Source organism: Cydia strobilella, chromosome 7, assembly GCF_947568885.1.
Source record: "Cydia strobilella chromosome 7, ilCydStro3.1, whole genome shotgun sequence".
NCBI lineage: Eukaryota > Metazoa > Arthropoda > Insecta > Lepidoptera > Tortricidae > Cydia > Cydia strobilella.
Window position 1 is genome coordinate 19,811,658 of NC_086047.1, and position 11,357 is coordinate 19,823,014.

At 36.6% G+C, this 11,357-nt stretch overlaps 1 protein-coding gene across 1 annotated transcript in view; it reads right to left on the reverse strand.

Moving 5' to 3' along the window:
• Positions 1-6,567, reverse strand: part of LOC134742685 (uncharacterized) — a 56,670-nt gene extending 50,103 nt beyond the window's left edge. Inside the window, exon 1 of the mRNA XM_063675880.1 lies at positions 5,888-6,567. Within this exon, the coding sequence (XP_063531950.1) occupies positions 5,888-5,889 (2 nt within the window). The 5' untranslated portion in view covers positions 5,890-6,567. The remainder of the gene's footprint in view (positions 1-5,887) is intronic.
• Positions 6,568-11,357: the final 4,790 nt, after the last annotated feature.

Genomic DNA, 11,357 nt, shown 5'->3' on the forward strand with positions numbered 1-11,357 from the left:
AGCTCTTCTCTAATAGCTTTCTTCCATTCGTGATGATTCACACCACTAATTGCCTCTTGATATGTGTTTGGTATCTCCACTTCAGTAAAATTTACTTCCAAATTATTCTAATTTCTTTTATGAGACCGAAGTGTCACATTCCTAAGTTCCTCTTCATTGATGATGATTCGCTTAGGAGGCTGATACAAGTCGTCAGAGTCAGTGGTTGAACTCTGTATGCTATCATAGGTAGACAATTCGTCTTGACTTTCTGTTTGTGATGGAGATGAGACACCTTGTTCTTGATCATTTTCTATATTGTTGTCTATCATTACCTCATCACTACTTAATTTTATCTGTGCAAAGTGTTGTCGTTTTTCAGGAACACCTCCTTCATCAAATTTGACATCTCTAGATACTGTAATTTTTCTTGTTTTTTTATCATACATCCTGTAGTTCTCTTGCTCATATCCAACCAGCAACATCTTCACAGACTTCTTATCTAGTTTCTTCCTTTTCTCTTTTGGTGTATGTACATATCCCACGGAGCCAAATACTCTGATGTGTTTCAGACTAGGCTTATCTCCAAACCAGAGTTCATAGGGCGAGATGTTAGGTGTCTGGCTGGACGAAGTTCTGTTCAAGATATATACTGCACAATGTACAGCTTCTGCCCATAAGTTCATAGATATATCTTTAGCATAAAGCATAGATCTAGCTGACTCCATAATCGTTCTTAATTCTCTCTCAGCTCGACCATTTTGCTGAGCTGTGTAGGGCGCTGTGCACTCATGGCTTATGCCTTTGTCTTCTAAAAACTTCTTAAATTCTTGGTTCACGAACTCACCTCCATTATCGGTGTGTAAAGTGCGCACATCATGTAGAAACCTGTTCTTCACAATAGCATTGTATTTAATGAAACAGTCAAGCACTTCATTTTTATGTTTCAAGAAGTAAATATGACGATAGCTTGTGGCTCCATCCTTGAACAAAACAAAATATCTCTTTCCTGATACAGATAGTTCCTCTATAGGGCCACAGACGTCACTGTAAACAATATCTCCAGGTTGTGTTGGCCCTCTATGAGATTTATTAAATGGCAGCCTGGACTGCTTGCCATATTGACATGCTTCACATATAAAAGTATCACTACCAGTCAGTACCACAGGAATTGCACCATTTTTGCTCATATTTTGTATTTCTTTAGTATTAACATGTCCGAGCCTGTCATGCCAAACTTTAATGTCAGTTACCACACTATTACAGGTTTCTTGTATAACAGTTTTAATGTTCAACTGATACAGATTATTGTCTTTCAACTCGGCACACATCACCACAACATTATTTTTAATTAGAAGCGCTCTTTTGTTATCCTTAGTAATAACATAACCTTTTCTAGTTACTGCACCCTCCGAGAATAAATTTCTTCGCAAGTCAGGCACATATAGTACATCTTTTAATATACTTTGCTCACTTTGCCCATTAACAACCTTATTTATGAGTACAGAGCCTTTTCCATCTGTAGCTTATTCCCTAATTTGACCGTCCTTTTATCGTCACTCTGAAAATCCTCCAAATCATGGAAGTATTCTCTTCTGAAAGTCATGTGCATGCTCGCTCCGGAATCCAAGAACCACACATTATCACCATATGTAGACGACAAGGTACTCTCAGCGCTGAACGCTAACATGTCCGATTGCTCTTGGTTCTTGCGAACAGATTTCTACGGCGCTCTGCAGTCCCTTGCAAAGTGTCCCCGCTTGTTACAATTGTAACAAACAAATCTATGTGTATGACTGGAGGAACCGGCTTTACTATTTTTATTGTTATTTTGTTTATATTGTGCACCTAGCTTCTTTGACACTATTAATGCGGATTCACTTTCTTCCTCTGTAGTCAAAGTTGCTTCTTCGTCTAACAATCTTGAAGTCAAATTGTGTAGTGTTTGCTTAGACGAATCCAAAGATAACCACGCTTGCCGAAGAGAACGGTAACTTGATGGCAGGGTCGACAGGATTTTAGTCATTATAGCCATGTCACTTATAGTTTCTCCACTTTCTTTTAACTGCTTTGGCAGATTTTCGACCTTCGAAATATGCTGAGCAATGCTGTCGGTAGATGACATTTTATATTGGTAGAACTTTTCATGTACCATCATTTTGTTATACTCCGACTTCTGTTCATAAATCGATTCCAATTTATCCATAATCTCTTTAGCAGTTCCACAATTTTCAATCAACGAGATTTGGTTCAAATCCATAGACGAGGTTATAATAAACATAGCCATGCCATCTTCTTTTAACCATTGTGTAGACTGCGTCGCCGTTCCTCCTTCCGGTTTTACTTTCGTAATATCCAAACCCTTTGCTTTCAAGGCGCAATTTATCTGAAATTTCCACTGACGGAAATTTCTACCATCAAATTTCTCTACTCGCATTGCATTAGTGACCTCCATCTTGAGAGTAGATATTTTACACGAACCACAGTCAATCGCCAACTTATTTCTGCTCTTCACAGTTTATTTCTACGCGCACTAGCGTGCCTGGGCCCATAACCTATTGGGGCCAGGCTATTATCAATTAAACTATGAGAATTCTTTTAATACTTTGTTTTAATTTCACTTATAACAAGTAAGACCAAGTTACATCATTGTCGGTTTCGCATTGATAGAGGCGCCACACGGCGGGACTTTAATAAACTAAATTACGTTTACGGAGTAACCTACTTTAACAGTTTACAGAGACAGATAGTTACCTTTTAATTTATACTCTAATAGATACAACCGGCTGACGATTTGTTTTATGAACAATAGCATTTTTTTTATACTACGTCGGTGGCAAACAAGCATACGGCCCGCTTGATGTTAAGCAGTCTCCGTAACCTATGTACGCCTGCAACTCCAGAGGAGTTACATGCGCGTTGCCGACCCTAACACTCCTCTTCCTATCTAGCTCGAGCTCTAAATCTAAATTACCATCTGACAAAGTACCAAAGGGGAGGCGATGACGCCGATGACTGAAAATAATTTTCTTTTTTACATGTTCATGTGACCAGCTGACGGTCTTCCCACAGCGATACAATCGGCTGACGATTTTGTTTATTCACAATAGCATCTAAACTATCATCTGACAAAGTATCAAGGAGGCGATGACTAAATTTTTTTTATAGACTTTATTTGCTGCCATTCCTCAATCCACCAACGGAGCATACATAGCTGTTACCCACTATACGAGTTTTCGCCCGGGAGGCGATTGGTCATGGAAATCTGTTCCTGGCCCGCGGTCTATAACAAGGAATTAGGCCACATATCACAAGTAAACATCTAGACTTTTCACGTTCGGAGTTTCTTTATGAGTGTGTTGTTTTTATTTAAGTCGAGAAATATTAGCTACATTACTGAGGCTAGTTAGTTGATGTAGCCCCAACAATGAGTGGTTAATAGGTATAATAACTAGAACTACAATGTTTATTATAATTCCTCACATGTAAGTTACCTCATTTCACGCTGGCCTAAATTGTTTTCGTATTTTTATGCTTAAGATGTATTTTTACGTGGTTTCTTCAGAACCTTCTTAAGTGGGTTTTAACTGTATTAGTATTTATTTAATTATAATATAAAAGTACAATTTTGACTCATTCTTTTAGGTATTTATTTAGTTTAGTCGGAAATCCGGTTTATTGTCTAATTTTTAGATGACGTTTTAGAAAGAACCAAACAAACAAACTAGTTTTTCAGCATTTCCATCATTAAGTACACGTATACACACACTTTCTTCAGCTTCAGGATCAACATTTATGTATATTTTTTAGTCATTTAACATGATTTAACTTTTAAATTTAAAAAAAAGCTTGTATGGCTCCAGCGAGTTCTACAGCTCACAGAGTCAATTGATAGTACCTATCTAGAAATGTACGCAATTATGTCCTATTCGTTAGTAAAATACAAAAATATCTATACCTTCACATATTTGACAAACGTGCGTGCGTTGCCGTCAAAATTTCCAGCAACTTCGTTGACTGGTGCCAACATGCAATGTGCACGTCAAAATAGTTTTACTTAAAACATTTCCATCTCGAATTCCGAATTTAAATGGAAATCCACGCATTTTCCGCATGCATCGAATGCCCTCGACATCAGAATCCGACACCTGATTTTCCACGCTAGCGCCTTTAACAGAGCACATCACTCCATCACAGCGGAATAAAAGGACATATGTGCCATACAAATGTACCACACTTAAGCCCTTCCAGTTTTAGGATACTGTCTAGGGTTAAATATGACAAAGTTAAATATGCTTGCCACAATAAAACTCAATCGTATTTCGAAGTCGTAAGGTAAATTTTACTAGTGTAAGTTGTTTGGTAGATGCAAAGTTATAGTGGTGTAAGGTTGTGACATATGCTTCAGGTGACAAGTGATTTGTATAGGCGTAAATGGAAGGTGTGCTGACTAGTTGCAGTATTTACATGACGAGGTATTTAAACTGAATATACATAATCATATATGTCTGGAAAACATCGCTTACTACCTTAACCATCATTTTTCCTTGCAGGTTTGTTTCAAAACATGGAGGTAACCTTTGTTTCACCTAAATCTGTATTCTCTATAATTACTACATTTAAATGATGTAAGTAAAACTAACAGAAATAAATTAGACTATAAACTAAACAAAACTAAACTAAAACTACCTATAAAGTAAAAGCCTACAAATAAAAAATTGGCCCTAGGTCTGTGCCGTAATAACTTAAATTATAATTACTTAAATTCACGTAGCATGTAGTTTCAATTTCTAATTGGTTAGAAGAAAAGAAAATATAAGATGATATGAAAACTTTGCATTGATTAGAAAAACTAAGAACACTCAAAAAGTGACTAAGAAAAGAAACACTAAATTTCAGGATCAGGACCCGTGAACTCAACACGCAAGGAAGTAAGCTGACTAAAGGACTTATAAAATACAAAATGATTGATTCTATAATCTAGTATACTAGAGGTTGATGAAAATAATAAATTGAGATATAACTTACTATGTTGATGTCTCTGTACTAGGTAGTATATTACAGAATTTTTAGTCAAATCTAACTTAATTTACTAAATACCACGCATCAAAGTATTGAGAAGTATTATGTATACCATATATAGGTATAATATGATCGCAGCGTTCATTTTGTACAAATTCTGTAACTTTTAACTTTAAAACCCTGATTACCAACAAGATAAAACAAGAAATCAACCTTTAATTCACTGATCTTTAATTTTATTTGTCAATAATTGAAATTAAGTAAAATAAGTGCATTGGGCTATAAAATTGACTGGAGCCTTTTGTGATGGCTCAATTTTTAATCGGAATTTGCTTATCTTTAAACCATACGGGTATTGTAGTCGTATACGACTATAGTCACCTTTAAACAAATGTCATTAGCAATAGAGGTCACGTCTATTGGGCATCAGCATGTCAAACACTAGGACGTTTACCTCATAACGGTTCAAGAACTTGCATACAATATTCTAAGATATAATTATAGTATATATAACTAACTACAGAGTACAATGATTTCAGTCGATCGACCAAATAGGTACCCGAATGTAATGAAAATCGCATAGCAATCGCAATCGCAATGAACCGGCTAAACAGAATTTAAGTTTATATTATGCTTTTAACATAATGGGAAAATAATCTATTCAGATTCTAACTCGTTTAGTTCGCACTACGCGATATATATCGTAAGTACCTCTATAACCCTTCCTGACCTTACGCACGCGCCAGCGGCTGACAGCGTCCAAATCCATTTTGATATTAAATGTATTACATTGTTTACGACTCCTAAACATCTCCAAATAAGCAATAATCTAATGGATTAAAACGTAATGCAGATTCCATGCAAAAATATTCAAAGTAGACAGTACATCAGCCATGTTCGGAGACACGCACGCCGTCTGGCGGACGCAGATGGAACCAACTAGTAACTGAAGTCCGCAGCGCCATCGCGCAACAACTGCATTCTGCCCGCATCTCTCACTAAACCCGCACTCATTTACATTCATAAACACTTAACACTTTAGTTAAACGGGAAAACACTTCACTGTTTCACGCGCGATAATTAGTTAAAACTAATTGACGGAGCTATGTCTTCTACGACAGCAAACCGGCGAATGAAATCCTCCACCATGTTGTTACGGAATTTTATACTCCATCCGAGCCACCAGAGCCTCCAAGTTTGCCTCCTTCAAATTCGTTATGCATACAGCACCAAGGGCTGTTGAATACCGTTCGCGTTTATTTATGAACACGCAAAGTTCTGGTGCCAGTCCACCGGGCAGCCTCCGGCTCCACAATGCATGCGATCGCTGAAAAAGCCCTTTTTATGTATTCAACTTCACTCTAGCTCATCTGCAAGTCGTATTATGGATCTAATTAACAAGTTAATATGGATGGAGCGGCGCGGCTGCGCAGAGCGTTCGAATCTTCAAACCATCTGACTGCAGCTGATCAGTCAGTTTTAAACTTAAACTACTTACCTGTATCATAAAGCGAACGATTGTGACTTTGCAATGTTAAGGAGTATTCAGAAATTCCGCCCCGCCTGTCTCCCCCATCACAAAGTATAATGATATCGTCGCCCGCGTTATTATGGAGTCGTCATAAATATTTCATGGCGGGCAGTAATGGGCAGCGGCCGGTGGTCGAAGACACCGTTACGCGGCATTACGTATCTAATCCAGAGAAATCGATGATCAGACGCGGGTATCCTGCAGAATGAGACTGGTCTTTGTTCCACTGCAGTTTCCTTCGACCACACAAGCATTTTCCGTCGTTATTTTTCTACTTTGAGCTTCAAATTCGCGCAAAGCATATTCACCGTGAGAGCATTTGGGAACTAGTTTGAAAGTACATACTTTATTGTAAGGAAAGAAGGTACAAAATTGAATGTGTCTTTTAAATGGACATTCAGAGAACGTTTTTTTCGAGATACATAGATTATCATAAAACCAGATGAAGATTATCTGATATATCCTTATATGTGCAACCTTTTCCGGTCGTTCAATAAAACTGCACCTGAGATCTAATAGATAAACGTTAGATCAATGGATTTACTATCTCATTGATCAGTCTTGAAATATTATCTATGTTTAATTCAAGGATGAAAGAAACCAATGGGTTTCATGCAAGAAGGTATAACTAACTTGTTTGTCTTGGCAGATTAGTTATTCCGTATTTTGTTTTTCTTCAATGAGCTATTAAGTAGTGGCAACTATATTGGTTTATGAATTATGTATAGAAAACTAGTGTAGTGACGTCGCGGTCAACTCACTTTTTATCTTTCTATCCGATTTATTAAATAGAAGTTGTGTTTAAAAATAACTGCTATTTATGTTTTTCTTATAATTATCTGGTGCTTTATTTCGTGCATGGTGTGAAATAATGTAATTTAAATACAGGAAATATCCCTTTTGTTATACGAAACATTTGTGCCCAAATAAACAGTAAAACATTAATTTAATAGTCCATGGAACTATTTAGCCACGATCTTCGATTAGTTGTAACCTGCCTTATGATTTTGAAGAATGATTGTTGTCTTATCTTATCTTCTTCTTCGCGTTATCCCGGCATTTTGCCACAGATCATAAGAGCCTGGGGGTCTTGTCTTATCTACTTAAATATTCTAGAGCTGAATAAGCAGATATGCACTTAAACAAAAATACGAATAACATTCCAAACTAAGGCATAAAAACGTTTTTTGCTATACGAAAACGTAATTGGGGTTTTTTCAAAGGATACTTAAATACCTACTTTACATTTGTAAATACACGTTACATATAGTAACGGTCCCATCAAGGCAATGTGGGTCTCAATAAAAAAATGCATTATTATTCAATTGCCCAAAAAGGCATTTGGGATACAGAAACCATACCTTTTTGTTGGTGCTTTTTGCTTTACCCCTTGCCCTTAAATTTGGAGGTTTGGATCAAACATTTATTAATTATGTGCATTAATTTACCGAAAACTGGCCTGGAATATTGCGACATTTACTTTTGTGGGTTTAGGTTTTATTAAAATGCTATAAAATATATGTGAAAAGACAATTTGGATAAAATTAAATGAGCCACAAAGAATCATGAATTAAAAAATAAGTAAGAGCAACATTTGCCGACATGAACAATCGTTGAATATTCTTGTGTTTTATTTCAACATAATTTCCAAAATCAGAAGTAAAAAGGCTGAAAGAGCACTATTCGTGTTGATTTACATGTAGTTGCTATTGACTTTCAAATCCACGTTTGGCGCTTCACAAAAATAAATGGTTCTAAGAGACATATAGAAACACAACGTTACCAGCCAGTTCAAACTCCTCCTCCACGGAGGGGCATAGTGAATTTGTACGAAAGATGCCTTACTGACAACAGAAAAAGGTTATGAAAGTGTAGTATTTGATCCAGGGGGGCTTGATGCAATAGAGGCTGCACTGGGTGCTCAGAAAATGAAAAAAGTGTATATAATTGATCAGTGCAGGTTGAAATCCTGACCGAGAAGACATTAATTTTGACATTTGCAGCAGCTGCGCAGTCACCAGCAATGTTCCGCCGCAACACTGTGGAGTACCGCTGGTGGAGTCTGTCTCCGAATGTTGCCTTTCTGGACTCCTCGCAACTGCAGTCCATATTATTCTTATCGTCCCTGTGTCCGGTACGAGGTGCTATCAAAGTCTCCCTGTCTAATTACGCTGGACGGGTCCTTTGATCAGTTACTTCGATCGGACGCCGTCGACACACGAGCAAGGGGGACATCTACTTATTAAAATTAATTATTTTTACAAATGGATCAATAACTGTTTTAGCATGAGTTAAGATTCCTATGGAAATTTAAAAATAAATGGACTGCAAAGCCTAATTTTCTTGCCAAACCTTTATAAAGCTGATTGATTAAAGCCCCAGTAAATAAAATATATCCAAATCGTTAACATTCGTATTGTCGCAGGGAAGACGCTAGTTTTCTCGAACGTTTTCGACCCAAATATGTGTTACAAGGCTACCATTTTCTAATAACAAAAAAGTGATACTGATAAGTATCAGCAAGTACTTCTGAATGGATATATATTTATTTATAGATACTTTTGGCGTGTTGTTGCATCAGCTGCTATTGATGCTGATTGTACCAGATCCACAATTCTAGATTTTAAACTGTGACTGTGCGTTTCTCTAGAAACTTCCTGCCTCGCACAGCTAAACTGTGGAATGAACTGTCGCCTGCGGTATTTCCGGACCGATATGACCTTCAAACCTTCAAGAAAAGAGCGTATTCCCATCTTAAAGGCCGGCAACGCACTTACAACCCCTCTGGTGTTGCGGGTGTCCAGGGGCGGCGGTAATCGCTTTCCATCAGGTGATCCGTCTGCTCGTTTGCCTCCTATTTCATAAAAAAAAAAAAAAACAAATTTACTTACAAAATATTAACTTAAACTCGCCTCAATCGTCTTCTCAATACACATTCCACATTTTCACCTACCTACATTCCGAAAACCGATTTAGAAAAGTATTCTTAAAAATTCGCGTCCGCCCCGCTCGAGAGCAAGCAGCTTTCGAGTTCTACACGATTCCTTTGACGCCCGAAACTTGTTAGTCCGTATTAAAATTCAAAAACGTCGCACAACTCCTGAACATTATGCAGGAGGACAATTCCGATACTTATCTATTTTTATCAATTTGTTTTGCATATGATGCTAGAGGTCAACAGTGACATTTCTGGTTGAAAAAAATGTCACTGAAAAATGGACCGATTTTTATTTTTTGTAGAATTTATGTTTTCGTTAGATTTCGATAAAATTTTGTGGTTAAGTAGTTCCCTATTCTATACAATGAGTATACAATATACTCGTTAGCGCAATTTCATCATAATGTCCTAAAAAATCTTCTTTTGAGTAACGAAAACACATGGTACATACGAAAAATAACAACTTTTTTGGGACACGTTTTGATTTCGTATTTATTTCGCCAAAAAGAGCTCATCAAACCAGCCAAATGGCAAATTTTATCCATATCTAATGAAAAAATAATCAACATCAAAATATTAAGTGACCTTAATCATATCTATAACAAAATGATAACAATAAATTACTAGATATCTGAATCGTCCTCCTGAACATTATGCAGGGATTTGAATAACGATTTTGTTTGTACCTAAGGTAATGTATGCGAAGATTGGAGTTTGTAATGTGATTTTTGGACTTAAATGGTTTTAAACTTTACTTTGCGGGTGTTTTATGTAACTGAATTTATGGCGCAGGACGTTGGGGTAAATAAGGTTGCGGAGCTCTGTACAGCCTTTGATGAAGAAAGCTTTACTAACCATATTTAAGGCGGGTGAGTACGTCAAATGTAAATTTTGCTATGAGTTCTCATATGTTTTGTAAAAGTTTGCCTTGTTAAAAAAGCATTTAAGCTACTAAAAAACTATCCAAATGCGAATTTTTATTGGATTTTAAGTTTTTCTTTACCTAATTCTAATACTAACCTTACGTTTCATCAGTAACAGCATAGGTAACAGCAGCTAGAGTAAGTTTATCGCCTGGATAAAGTATTTGAGCATAAACTTAGTTGCTTGACATCAATTATCTGGCAATTCATTAAATCTCTCAATTTCACCTCCCTTTTCACTCTCTTTAGGGATGGTTTCCGACATAAAAACTATCGTATGTCCTTCCTCGGGACTCAATCTATCTCTATGCCAAATTTCAACTAATTTGGTTCAGCGGTTTAAGCTTGAAGAGGTAACAGACAGACAGACTTTCGCATTTATAAAAACTAGAATAATGTATTTAATGTCATTGATAGGTCTATAAAGCGAATTTTATTTTGGCATAAGATACCTATATTTTGCCGAATTTGAACAAAAGTCATATAACATTTTTTACTGCTTATGACCTCAGGAATGCCTGGTTAAATCTTTCGGGTTTTACCAGCCCACGATGTAGGTATAAAAGTGTTATTGTAACCAAGAGACTCAACTGTTAAACCTAACTTAATTCGCATTTTAATAAAACTGAAACATTAACCATTATGACGCGCTTTAAATCAAGAACTTCATTAGCATTTTTATCACTATTCTCTTCAAAAGAACACACCGTTCTGCGACAAAATGAGGACATTATGACAACAATCTTGGCAACAATTTAGGCATTATAATTTCTCAAACATTCGTACTTAATGTATTGCTCGGTGCCATACTTCTCCACCAATTTACCATCTTCATCTACATTCCCATCACTCATTCAAAACTGATCTTTAAGTTCACGTAACATGGTGTTGTTTTGTTTTTAGGGATGGTATATATAACGTGGTACCGTTTTAGTAAGTGATTCCTCTCAGTTTAGTCATAAAA